The sequence below is a fragment of the Ammospiza caudacuta genome, chromosome 3, assembly GCF_027887145.1.
Source record: "Ammospiza caudacuta isolate bAmmCau1 chromosome 3, bAmmCau1.pri, whole genome shotgun sequence".
Lineage (NCBI taxonomy): Eukaryota > Metazoa > Chordata > Aves > Passeriformes > Passerellidae > Ammospiza > Ammospiza caudacuta.
Genome location: NC_080595.1, coordinates 54,038,946 through 54,052,880, shown reverse-complemented (window position 1 = coordinate 54,052,880; position 13,935 = coordinate 54,038,946). Strand labels below are relative to the sequence as shown.

At 44.1% G+C, this 13,935-nt stretch overlaps 1 protein-coding gene across 1 annotated transcript in view; it reads left to right on the top strand.

Moving 5' to 3' along the window:
• NHSL1 (NHS like 1) overlaps positions 1-8,745 on the top strand; it is a 173,458-nt gene extending 164,713 nt beyond the window's left edge. The window contains exons 6-8 of the mRNA XM_058802079.1: positions 255-3,665; positions 4,200-4,329; positions 7,771-8,745. Coding sequence (XP_058658062.1) covers positions 255-3,665; positions 4,200-4,329; positions 7,771-8,494 — 4,265 coding nt within the window. The 3' untranslated portion in view covers positions 8,495-8,745. The remainder of the gene's footprint in view (positions 1-254; positions 3,666-4,199; positions 4,330-7,770) is intronic.
• The last annotated feature ends 5,190 nt before the right edge of the window (positions 8,746-13,935 follow it).

Sequence of the window (13,935 nt, the reverse complement as noted above, 5' to 3'; positions counted from 1 at the left end):
TGTCGAATGTGCAGCAGGAACGCAGACAATTCTGTAAGCTGAAGGTTCCTGGTAATAAGGAAAAAGGGAAGAGAAATGCAGAAAACAGATTATGCCTCTGCAAAATCCATTGTTGCAGATTCTTCTTCAGAAGGCATAAACCTGCAGGAGCATGGGGATCGAGCAGTTTGCTGAGTTGCTGTATTTTTTAAATGAGTGAGAAGATAAATGTGAATTTGCGCTTCAGGAAATAATTATTTTATTTTTGACTCCAGCAGTTGGTACTGGCCAAAGTGATTTCCGAGGGCATTCCATGTATGTTCCAGATCACTGTTCCACGCTAGGCAGACTAGACAGCTACCGCTCCGCCATGCAGCGCTCTGAAACCAAGGACACCAGCTGCCAGACGGAGGAAGTTAAAGTTGTGCCCCCTTCAATGAGAAGAATACGAGCACAGAAAGGACAAGGCATTGCAGCCCAGATGTCTCAGTTCTCCAGCTCATCTGGAAACATGTCGGTGATGAGCGATTCTGCTGCAGTTATATTTGCCTCTCGCCAAAATAACGACATAGGTTTTCACAGCTTGCCTCGGGTTGGTGCGAGAGTGTCTCTGCAGTCCCTAGATGAGACACAGAGCATGATGTCAAGGCAGACAGAAGACATTGCTGGCACCTTACCCCACCAGATAAGTAAATTGCAAGTGGATGATAGTGTTGTGCATCTGAGGATTAATCCCACGATGGGGACCCTGTCAAGGCCAAAGTCCCAAGAGGTGAGAAGCTGTGACAGCGAGAAGTCCTCAAGCCCAGCATGTGTGGTCTCTCCTCATGCCACTTACTCAACAAGCATCATACCCAATGCAACACTGTCATCCTCCTCGGAAGTTATCCTTATTCATGCTGCCCAGAGTGTTGGATCATTGGATAGTAAAATGTCCAGCTCTGCTGCCTTTCCAAATCCAAGAGACAATCCTGCTGCCAGCAGTGCAGTAAGTGGGAAGGAAGATCACCATTCTTCAAGTGGTAACTGGAGTGAGAGTAGCTCCACACGTCACTCACAGACTTCAGATACCATCCCATCTAACACTGTCATGATGCTTTCTCTCGGTGACTCCGCTGTCTCTCTGAGCACTCCTGGGAATGCAGAGGCTGGGTCGCAGAGCATGAGCTACAGCTGTAGGAACACCGCTGCTTTAGCAAGCCCTTCCCAGGACAGCAATGGTCGGAGCGAATCCAGCTACTCTGGGGAGCGAGCGCAGGCAGCAGTGAGCAGCACAGAGCATTGGCTGTACAAGTCTTCAGAGAGCAGCGAGACCCCTTCACACAAGGTGGTTTGTACAACACCAGGCTGTGCCACGCCCCGTAGCAACCTGAGCAGCAGCAGCCTGGAGAGGACATCAGTCAGGGATGATTCTACTTCCCTGTATTCTGTGGACCATGATGGCTATTATGGCTCCATGCATATAGACTCTGGACTGAAGGCAGACATGCCATGCAATAGTACTAATGGTTTTGAGAACCCCAGAGACAGCGTGATAAATGTCTTTGAAGGAAAGGAGAAGAAGCTTCAGGATGATCACTCAGGCCAAGGTGACAAATCCCTTGCAAGAAACATCTCACTGAAAAAGGCTAAGAAGCCACCTTTGCCACCATCCAGAACAGACTCACTCAGAAGGATTCCTAAGAAAAAAGCCCAATCCAATGGACAGATACTTGATGAAACCCTCATTGCCACTCTTCAGCATTCTCTGCAGCTGAATCTCAAGTGCAAAAATGGCAGCTCCCCTTCCCAGAGCCCCTGCAGTGATTATGAGGATCCCTGGGTGTTGCGCTCACGCAGCCAAAGCTCGGTCAGTGCGAGCAGCAGCATGATGTCCACCACTGCTCCAAACCTGTACTCCATCTGCACAGTCACTCCCTCCCAGAGTGAAACAAGTAGCATAAAGTCGGAGTATGCTGACCAGTGGGGTTACTACAGCGACTATGCTGCGGTGGCAGATGACCAGGTGAAATCTCCTGTGACCCATTCTGCCAGTACTTCGTCTGCTCTCAGCGATTACAGCATCAGCCACTTCAGCGATGGCTCAAGGGCTTCTGTGCCACAAGTGCCCAGTGGACTGGCCAAACCAAAGAGTGCTTCTCCGGAGAAATCCCACCGCGTCACATCGCCATCGAGTGGGTACTCCAGCCAGTCCAACACACCCACTGCGCTTACTCCAGTGCCTGTACTTGTAAAGTCTGCATCATCAGGAAATGGGAAATCCAAGCTGAAGCCTAAAGTGCCTGAAAGGAAGTCCTCTCTTTTGTCTTCGGTCTCCATGTCTTCGTCGTCCACTTCTCTTTCTTCAAATACATCTACTGAAGGGAGTGTGAGTGTGAAGAAACTGGACCCTGCCATGAGCCCTCCTGTGGATTCTGGTGCACCTCCACCACCTCCTCTTCCAACATCTCAGCATTGTCCTGAGCTTTCTCCTCCTCCTCCTCCTCCTCCAGCAGAAGTAATGGATCTGTCACCATTGTCGACCTCTCCCACGTTCCCCCCTCCTCCACCAGAAGACAGTGTAAGTTCTGCCTTTGCTCAGACTGTCCCATGGTTTCCTCAAGAAGCCTCCATCAGTTCATTCTCTTCCCCTGTTCCTCCTCCTTGCCCCTTGGCTGTCCCACCACCAGCCCCACCGCTTGATCCCAAAATAACAAAAGGTGCAGCAGCAGCAATATACCCACTGTATTCTTTTAAGAAACACAATCAGGAGGATTCCTGCTACAGTCCAGTGAAACAGCCACTCAACAGGCAAGATTCATCAAGACCTGTGATGCCATTGGTAACCACCAAAGCACTGCAAATGGTGCAGTTGAGGTCCGTGAAAAAATCGACAGAAGGTGAATCGTCAACTGAATCTGCTTCTGAAACCACCTCTCAGGAGAAGGGTACTGTAAATTCATCATCACAGTCTTTGCTAAAGCCATCTCTCTCACTAAAACTCAGTACCAGCTTAGGTGATGAGGAGGTGAAAACTCAAGGCACCTCATTTAAAAATGCTGTTCAAACACTGTCTTGGGGTTCTCCTCTCATTCTCTCTGATAACACATCTGTACTTGACAGTGGTCAAAAGCCTGTGAGTGCAGTAGGTGCAAAGAAATCTTCTGAAGATGATGCTCTGGGGTCAGCCACTGATGACACACCTGAGTCCTCAGTGCAGAGTGAAGACCTCCCTTCTGGCATGTCACTTCAGGGATCATCAGCATCTCCTGACAAGACTCAGGGAGTATTGCCAAGCAAGAAACCACCTCCTATTTCAAAGAAACCCAAACTGTTCCTTCTGGTTCCACCTCCACAGTTAGACCTTACAGTGGAGAAAGCAGCTGAAGTGGGTGATACTGCCAGAAGCCCAGCTAAGAGAGACGCTGTGCTTGCACACTCTGAGGAGGCGAGAAATTGTCTTACAGATGGACTCGGTTCTAGCGAGATGGACTCTGGCAGCCTGGTTCCTGAGGGAGGAGCTGCTGGATTCACCTTCTCTGAGACAGTGGGAGCGAATGCCTTTGTGGTACAGCCTGCTGCATCACCAGTTCAAGAGGAACCCAGGCAGGAGGAGCAGTCTGCTTTTGATGAAGGAAGCAGTTCAGGCAGCAGCCAAGACAGTGGCAGTAACACTGACGGGCACCCGTCTCAAGAGAACGAAAGTGGTGAGTCTCTTTTCTCTGACTAATTCAGATGCAGCAGTAGCTATTTTAAAAGGTGAGGATCCTAGCATTGAGGTGGCATTCTGTAGAAGGCAGATCTTCTTGTGATTGTTACAACTAAAACAAAAAAAGTTGCAGGGATCTGATTAATATTGTATGACGTTTTATAGAATTCCTTTCTGACTTCTCATTGTTACAGACATGGAAAGAAAATGATGATTTATTTAACCACGCTAGTATTAAAGCATGCTCTGAAAGGAGTTCATTTGTTAATACTGGTTTTGCATTTTAGTGGAAATGCTACAAATTTTCTTTTGTTACTGTTCTCCGCCTGTTATGCGTGAGCAGGCACAGGCGTGTATTTCACGCACTGCAGTTCCCTAAGCAAGCATTGATCTGAAATCACAGTAATGACTGCGCTGCACTCACTCAGTCCATCGGATGCTTCTCCTTGGAGGCAGCAAGGGCTGGTTTCACGACTGTGTGCCCGTGGGGTTCGCAGACAGACTGACTGTGTTGTTCGTTCTCTTTGTGTAGTGGAGGTGTTTGAGTCAGACACAGCCAGTAGTTCATTCCTGCCAAGCAGTGGTTATGGGGAAGAGACAGACGGAGTGGCAACACCAGCAAGACCAAGGACTACTGAGGATCTTTTTGCAGCCATTCACAGGTACTGTAGAAACTGCCCTTCCTCTACTGTCAGGCCTGGTAGGTTTCTCAGAAGTAAATTTAGCATTGTTTTGTTGAACATCCAATTACAACAGTCACGGCTTTAACAGAAAGCACATATTTATCAACTTTCTACTAAGGCTATATGTGAAAAAGATGAGGAAAAGAACTTGCATATTATTGTTTTATAAATGTATTTAATCCATTCTGAACTAAACCCAACCAGATTAAATGGATGTAGATTATATTATAAATACCTTGCCCTTTAAAATATCAATTTACGGCTAGTATTTATTGTACTGTTCTCAATCTGCCATATTAACTCTACTGTTGCTTTTTCTGTGTATCTTTTTGTTTTCATTCTCGTTCTTCTCCATCTCTTTTTACTCTCTTCGCTGCTTATATGGTGCAGTTTGGGACAGAGGCTCAACGCTAATGCTTCATGGCAAGCGTGGCTGAAACTGGCAAGTAACACAACATGTCAGTCATATGGCAAAACATATGGCAAACGCTGGATTATAGTTTGCCATAATCCAGCCTGAGGTCGGGTATTTTGTGTCAAACTGGTTCATGAATGGAATGTGCAGTACTGGCTCTATTGTTAATGGCATTATTCATTTCCCTTGAAAACAGAATCATGCCGAATGGCAGCTAGATTTATGTGCTGTTCACGTTAGGTGCTGAGGAAGAAGAAAGCCCGAGAAAGCCCCAGGGACAGGAGCGCTAAAGGCAGAGCCCGGAGCGGGTCCCTTGGAGCGGCGCTCCCGGAGCCGCCCGGGCCGGGCTGGGCGTGGCGACAGCGCCATCGCGTGGCTGCGCCGCGCTCTGCAAGCCGCAGAGGGGCCGCCTCCTGCCCGGGAGTGGGGAATTATCCCGGTGCTCACTCCGTCTGCACAGCTGTGCATCGGGAATGAGGGACGGGAAGAGAGCGGCTGCGAGGCTGCAGCATTCTGGATGCAGATACTATGTTTTTTTCATTTTTTGAAACAAGTCTTTTCCAGACCTTACAAAAACTACATGTATATGATACTGACTTTTTATAATTTACTGTTAGCCCTTAGGACTTGGCCTGTATGAGCCATTCTGAAAACGATCTGTTGCATTCATGTTGCATGGCACTCTCTAGAGCTGTGTCAAATCTGGCTTAAGAATGGGGTATTCTGGCCAGTGGCCATTCTCCTTTGTGTATGCAGATAGACAGTGGATTTCTGTGATATGCACATATTTGTAATTCATTAGTTTGTGGGGAAATGGACAATGGAACTGGATGTGACATACTTAGAACTGCTTGACACATTTTTTTTAATGACCTTGCTTTTGCTGGCTTTGGACCTTAACCACTTTCTTCCTTGGTTGCTAATTAGTAAAAAAAGTTTTGGTTTTCCCCCACTGTTTCTAAGAGATACTGCTTCAGTAATTGGCACTCTTGAATATATAATTTGGAGCAAGATAAGAAATTTAGTGGTATGTGTATTAAGGACAGGAAGAACAGTCCGAAGTTTTAAGTCATAGTTTTGTTTGAACATATATCCTGTCTGTGTCTGAAAAGCCACCAAAACCAAATTTGGTTCTTAATTTCAAGTTTCTTCCATAATTCATACATATTGAGAAAAGCTGGCTAGGTGCTGACAGCAAACTGACTGCTCTGCACTGCATTCACAGTCTTACCACATCACTCCGGGCTGCGATAATAGTCTTTCTGTGCAGATCCTTGCAACTGATTTTTTCTTTTTTTAAGTTTAATTTGGGGTTTGGTAACAGTACAACCCCAGCACTGCAGTGTTTAAAGATACCCACAGGCAGCCAAAACCGTAATGAAGGAAAATCTTTCCCCTGTAACAAATGCACACAAGTGTTCACATACAGACTCGCAGAGCATTCGAGCATCAAAATCATCTGCTGCCTACAGCGCTAAGGCACAGTTAAATCTAGATGAGGTTCCCACATTGGCTGCTCCTGAAGTCATCATTCTGTCTCTTTGCTGTCTTCTGTGTCCATTCACTCTCAGGCTGAATGGACATTGGTATTACATTCTTATTCCAGAAGGACAGGTGGAGGCAGCAGCAGCTGCTGAAAGTAACAGCTGGTGCAGCTGCCTGTGGGGGCATCACGAGTGAGTTATGCATAAACTTCACCACTTAGGGGAGAGAATGGATTGCTCCAAAGTCTTGGCACAGCCTATAGCAGTGTCTGTTGCTGCCACCTACTCAGCTGATGGATCCTGCTTCTTTGTTTTCAGGGATTTTTTAATTATCAGTAGGCTGCGATGCATGAACACATTTGAGCTTGCCTTGGCAAAATTTCAAGGCTTTTAAGAAAGTAAAGCTAAAGATCACATTAAGTAGAAATCTGTTTTACAAGGGGAATGGTCTGGGTTGAACACATGCTTGATAAAAATGAATATGGAGTTTATAGGATGATAATTTTATATCTCTAAGAAGTCTGTTGACTTGTTTTAAGCTTCTGCCAAAATACCATATTTAAAATTAGGCTTTATACAATCCTTTTTAATTAATTCTTGCTCAATCAGCAAAGAAACAAAGCAGCTGTATTACAGCTACTAGGCATGTACATTTCTTTAAGATTTCTAGAAATATGAAAATGAGGCAGTAAAAGTCCAGTTTCCACATATTCCCAGTTCCATGGTTATCTCTTAATTTTTTTTGTGTGTGTGTTGTCCCTGCACTTCACATCTAAATAGACAAACACTCCGCTCTTCCATTTCTTGTCAGGAAGTTGGTCTCTCCTTCATTTAGTTGAAAGTTGCAATGACAGAGCACCAACATAACTGTGAATTTTATCTGTGCATATTGAGAGGAGCTGGAAAGGTTTTTTCTCTATTTATTTAGTATTTGGATTAGGGACAGGGTTTTTCAGTAATTTAATTTAGAATTGTCACATGTGGCTCCCTTTGCTCCATCTTCAGCAGCAGTGCTTTGCTGTGTCCTTTTTTTCTGAAGGAAAGTGAACTAAACTACACCTCAAATTCTCCAGAGAGTGTGAAATTGTAAAATGAAACAAAACAAAACATACTCTAGATGACGTATTTTGAATCAAGTCCCCAAATTAACAGAAAAGCAGCATGGAGTATAAATTTGTATAGCACATCAGTCTGAGCAGTTGAATATTGACTCCAGAAAACCCGATTCAATAAATTTACTAAAGTGTTTTGAACATCAGTATTGCCAGTTTTAGTAGTTTCATTGTTCCAGATCTGCAGAAAAAGAGTAATAAACGTATACCTTCAATACCTGCATTAGTGCCTGTACAGTTCTGGTGGTGTTCTTACTCATGCTTTAGATTAAGATCACTTCTCCCTTTTTCCTGTCTCTGCTTTAGCTTAAATTCATTGTCATCCCTCTAAACTGAGTTTAATTAGAGGAGGTAAAAATTTTCATTTTTGTGTCATCCTCTTTTTTTTGTGTGTGTGTTTCAAACTCAGATCCAAAAGGAAAGTCCTTGGCCGTAAAGATTCTGAGGACGACCGTACCCGCAACCATTCTCCGTCGCCCCCCATAACTCCCACTGGTGCTTCCCCAAACCTAGCTACCCTCAAACAGGCCGGATCTATCCAGAGGAGCGTTCGCAAGAGCAGCACCAGCAATGACAACTTCAAAGCCCTGCTGCTGAAGAAAGGCAGTCGCTGTGACACCAGTTCCCGTATGTCCGCAGCAGAGATGTTGAAGAACACGGACCCGCGGTTCCACCGGCCGAAGACGGACGCCCCCGCTGACCTTTCCGACAGCCCTGCCGGCTGCTCACCCAGCAAGAGCAAACGGGCCCAGGAGGAGTGGGCCAAGAGTGAGGGCCTGATGCCAAGGAGCATGTCCTTCTCTGGCACGAGGTACGGCCGGTCACGGACACCCCCGTCTGCTGCCAGCAGCAAGTACAGCGTCCGCAACCGCATCCAGAGCAGCCCCATGACTGTCATTAGTGAAGGAGATGGGGAAGTGGTGGAACAGTCCGAGGGCAGGGTCCGGAGGACTTTGGAAGAGCAGCAAGAGGGGCAGCTTGATATGTTTAACAGTGATGAAATGGACATGAATGACTTCCCGTATGCTGAGGAGGCAGGCTGCAAGGAGACCTTGGATCCAGCCCATGTAGACTTAATGACTCAACCAGGTGCTTCAAGGAAGTATCTAAACTCTTCAGCTGAAGAAAGTTAAAAGGCAGTGTGACAAAAGGCATTGGATATTAGTCTAGAAAATTACAGGGACTAGATTCCAGAAGAAAGCCCAGACCAGGACAAGGTTACTTTGCTGAGCATTTATTCCACGAACTGCATGTGTATGTTTAAATGCTAAAGCGACGATGGTTCTGCATGGTTGGGTTGGGATGGGGAGCACTTGCTTTGAATGAGTGGTCTGTGGCTTGAAGAATGTTAACAGTTGAATTTTTTGTGTAAAGCCTTAGAATTCCTCTTGTGGGGTGGGGTGGGGAAGTTTTCTCAGAGTCTGTAGGGGTGTGAAGTTTTTCTTTTTCTTAAGACTGCAATTGTGCAAGCAAAATTTGGGAATAAGCCTGAAATGCGAAGGCTCCTGTGGTACAAGCTGGACATTTGTTTCAGAAGCATTGTAGTGATGCATCGTAGTGCATTTGTTGAGCAGAGGGAGGCACAATGAGGCACATTCACCTCTGAGAGAAGGTAGCAGGGTTGATGGTGGGGTTACATGGCTCCTTGGAGGGGTATGGCCCAGCATTTGATGAAGCATGTCCTGCTCGAGCAGTGAGCTCACCAGGTTATGGATTGGTCCAGGGTACTGTACTTTTAATTCTTTTTCCTGAGGGAAAATGAACTGTGTAGTTAAGGTGGAAAAGGGAGCTGATTTTGTAACACACTACTGGCTGCTGTGCAGCCACACACCTTCACTTGGTGAAACACACATTTCCAGGTGAATTGCTTCCTTGACTGGAGTATTCCCTTAGAGAACTAGAACAGCTGGATGTGTGTGGAGGGTGCAAGCAGACATCAGGAAAGTGGGAGATGAATGAAGCCAGAATTTGGAAGGGTTGCTGTCATGGTTTAGGAATGGTAATCCCCAATTTAGTGTTCCACCACAACACTCCAAACCATGTACCCACTCACTCACTCCCCTCTCCTCTTACCTCTGCAGGTGGCTGGGGAGGAGAATTAGAGGCACAAAAGGTGAAGGCTGGGGGCTGATAAAATAAAAATTCACTGGAAACAACAGTGAAGTAAGAAAATGGACAGTAACAGTGACAACGCTTAGAGTGTGCACGAAAAAGGTGAATGGCTCACAGGTGACAGAGCCTGGTAAGGTGTGACCTGCTGCCCCTCCTCCTTGTTCCCAGCAGTGTTGAGGTGGTGTAGAGTAACCTCTGTGTCCTGGCCACAGCCCCATCTGGCTGCTGCAGAAAATGAACCCTGTCCTGGCCGGAACCAGGACAGTTGTGTTTCTGAATTAGAAAGAGAAATTTGACTTGCACTACAAAGCTGTAGGTGGAGCCCGTCTTTCAAAACTGAAACTTGGGAATTGTATTTTGCCGGAAATCTGTCTTTCATTTGTCAAAATGGGGAGACTATTACTTTGCATCACTTGAAATACAGATACTTGCTAACTTTCGGTTACCAAAGAATAAGTTACGGTTACTTTCCTTTTTGATTTGCCTGCAGTATTGCTCTTCTTTTTTAACCTTAATAATTTAGTGAGGTTTGTTTTTATTGTATATTTTACAGATAATAAGAACATTTAACGGTTTTCCAATTGTAAAGAAGACCATTAATTAAAACTGAAATATTGGCTGGAGTTTTTGGTTCTTGGTAGGAATGAAGCTTTTAATTTTTAATAAGAATTTTGCATCATTTGATGGCATGCGCAGTTTTTGTATTGTTTGTAAATATTGAAAGTTGTTAAAATATCTTTTGATCTCCTTACCGTAGAATTTTTACATTTTTAGATTGCTTTTAAGAAGAAAAAGCACTCTTTGTAGATTATTTATTTTAGAGAAATATGCTTGTAATCTCTTTCTTCAATCTTTTACTTGTTAGTTATGTAAATTTCAGGGGCCTTCGTTTAACTCTTCCCTTCACAAGAGGGGAATAGTGCTGAAAATGCTGTGACTTTGCTTCAATAAAGTAAAAGCCTGCCAGTTGCCATATTGTCTTTTGAGTCGATTAAAATCTCCTTCAAAAGATGTGTCCCACAGCGTATGGCAACCCATTGAATGCCATCATCCATGCATCCAGCTACTAATTTCCAGTTTTCGTTGCAAAATTTACTAATTCACTTTAGACACAACTAAAGTGTACTCACACATCCATCCCATTTTGGTATCTCAGTTCTGAGACTAAAAAAATTTAAATAATCCTAAGCTTTTCCAGTGTCATGTGAGTGTTTCTATTACTTCTGTCCTACTTGCAACCTGTCCCAAAAAACTAAAATTCTTGGAGAACCAGATTATAAGCAGAGTGAGTGGGAAGTGAAATGGACAAGTTGAATCCAGCTGCACTCAGTGGAACAAGGGTGTATCAACTGGTGCGCAGAAAACTTTCTACCATTATCATATGATAACTATATTGGAAGAACCATTTGATTTTTTAATTAAAATAAAACCTAATTGGATAAAGCAGATTGTTTCAGATATTGTTAATATTGAACTACATTCTGTTACAAAGAGGTAGCAGTGGCAGAGTGTTTTGCACTAAACATCTTGCCAGTGTTGCTTTGGTCTGTCTTGCTCAGCTGATCTCATGAAACATGAAAGGACCAAGTCCTTTTCACAGCAGGTGCTGTCCCTTAGAAAGCCATGCTAAATGCTAGCCAGTCCTCGTGCCCCCATCCTGACAGGACAGTGTGTCTTAAATAACACTCAGGCTTTGTTTATTGTTTACAGATGAAATCTAAGATGAATCATCTAAGTGAAAAATGAATGCACTGGGCAAAATTGTAGCTCTGGTGCCTGCAGCTTCCGCAGCATTTGCAGCCCTTTGCATCGAGTGCCTGTAGGGGTGAGCGTGGCCAGCTTGTTCCCTGGTGATGGACAGCTGGTGCTGCAGTTGTTTTTATGGGCTGTGCAGGGAACTCTTGAGAAAAGCCTGGCTTAAATGCACCGTGTCAGTGCAGGTAGACGAGATTAAACTTGAATGTAGCACAGGCTGAATTTCCTCTCTGGCACAGATGGCCTTGATGCTCCTCTAAAACCCACATCTGGTGAACTTGGGCTAAGGCTCATGTTTTGGCTAACATGCAGAAGACAGTGTTTATGCAGCCCTGCTGATGTTGCTACAAGACTACATTTTACAGGTAGTGAAATACCTTAGGTGTGCTGAAATATGTTTAATGGTGCTAATACCACTTACTTTGGTAGCTGATGTAACTTTCTTACAGAGATGTCACCATGTCATCTCCCTGCAGGCAGAACTGGTTCATTATTTTGTCGCACTTAAAACTTTAAAGTTACTTTCTTAGACAATAATGTTCCTCCATTGGGAGGTTTTGCAGTGAGGTTTTATTGGTCTACAACTGTGGATTAAATTTAGCAAACCTCTTCTAAAGACATCCAGAGCAGAAGGAGAGGAGGGCACATACGCAAACTTGGTTGTGCTGAAGAGAAAAAGCAGACTTGTCATCCTGTTGCTTAATGCATCATAGTGTCACAGGGCTTGTTTGGAGTTTACAGCTGGTCTACAGTTTGCCTCTAAAACAAGAATCCTTATTGAAGCTAGATGTGAGATTTATTTCTGGTGTCCGTTTCACTGGGAATGGTTTTCAGCTTCAGTCTTTTTCTAAATTCTGCCATATATTAACTCATTTCATGTTTTGTTCCTTTATGTTCAAAGTTCTGCTGTCAGATGTAGGCAGCCCCAATAATGTTGTGAATCTGTTAATACATTCACAAGGCCCTGGGGCATTTATAAGCCTTCACTGCTGTTTGTACACTGGAAAGGAGAACTTATTACCTTAACTGAAATGATGGAGGTTATGGAAGGAGTAATAGCTTGGTGAGAGGAGGTTTGGAAGGCTGCTGGATATCAGTTAAAAGATTTGGATAAGAAGTGGATTGGGTGAAGACAGGACTTTGAGAAACCAGGACTGGGATGCTGGTTCCTGCATAAGGCTCAGCCTGAAAGAAGGCACTGGCAGAAAAGGTGAAGCAAGGAGATTACTGAGAAGTACAGTGAATGCACAGATTAAGGTATGGGGTGGGCAGGCTAGTGCAGATTCTAGATGGTAAAGAAGTTTCAGCAAGAACAGAGGAAAGAAAAAGGCAAAGGAACAATGGAATAGCCACAGCAAGGAGGAAGAAAAATTGTAGCTCATGTGTTTCATCCTAATTCAAAGGATGTAGAAAGCTGAAGTCAGTCCAGCGTGGGGGGAAAAACCCAAAACCCCAAACAATTTAGAAGAGGAAAATGAGCAAAATTGGGTGAGCTTAGAGAAGCAGTAGTAGGCTGGAGTGAGGACTGCTCCAGGAGACCTCAGGCAGCACTGGGTAAGTGGCCCAAGCACAGCTCTTGGGAGGGTTCTATAGAACCACTGTGCCTGAAGTCTGGAAAGAATGAAGGGGATTGGGAAGATCAAAGCTCAGACTGATTTTGTGTAATTTCTACCGACATCTCTGCATCCAGTGCTTCCAATGTACTGGGTAGAGGTCTCCAGACACTTGCATTGGGATAACTTGCTAAACCTTCAGTCATTTCCTGAAGCAAACAGAGGCCACTCTTGCAGACAGCACAGGGATGAATGTGTTAATACTAGTGCAAGCAAATAGATCTTGTTAGGTATTCTTTGGATACCACAAAGTTCTGGAAACGTCATTTATAGCAGCAGTCACTGTTGAAACAAAGCCATTGCCACAGTACATTTGAGTGATTCAAAATGATGCATTGTTTGCTTTTCCAAGAGAGAATTAAAAGGATGGGCTTCAATAGTAAAACAAAGTGTTACATAACTTAAGAGTGGGAATGAGGAATCATTTTACATGTTTTATTTAAAATAACTTCAATACTCACAAAAGGGAGTGCAATAGCTTTATAATGCCCTTGGTAGCTGTGTGAGTTCCCCCCTTACACTTAATTTTCTGAATTAACTTTTGAAAGTGATTTCTCACATGGTCAAGACTAGAAAAATCTTCAGGCAAAATTGATAACTTTCTTGGTTCTAAAGGGGTGTTACCGACTTAAATCTGAGTACAGCATTAAAATCTTGCAACTACTCAGTGCTGGATTGTGACTGTTGTTAAAACTGGTGTGAATTAATAAACACTCAGCAGAGTAAAATATAGAAATGTTGGATAAAGATGTGCTGTGTCATATATTATCGTGAAAAACTGGATAAAAGCCTTGATAGTGCTTCCCTGGCAGAATGCTGAGTACATTTTATGTTGCAAATTTAGCTCTTTGCAGTTGGGTTCTTTCACATAATGTGCAGCCAACCTTTTAAGGGCCACTCAGTGCTTCTCCCAACAATGCTAATGGAAAATGTCATTGATTTTTAGTAGGAAATTGTCTGTTAATAGTGAATCCAAATGTGTGTGTATAAGCATCTGGGGAGGTATATAGAGAAGAAAGTCCAGTCCCAATGTAGCTGAGTTGCTTCTGTCTGTAGTACACTGGTCTATTTGTGCACCAACCTTCAGTATAAAA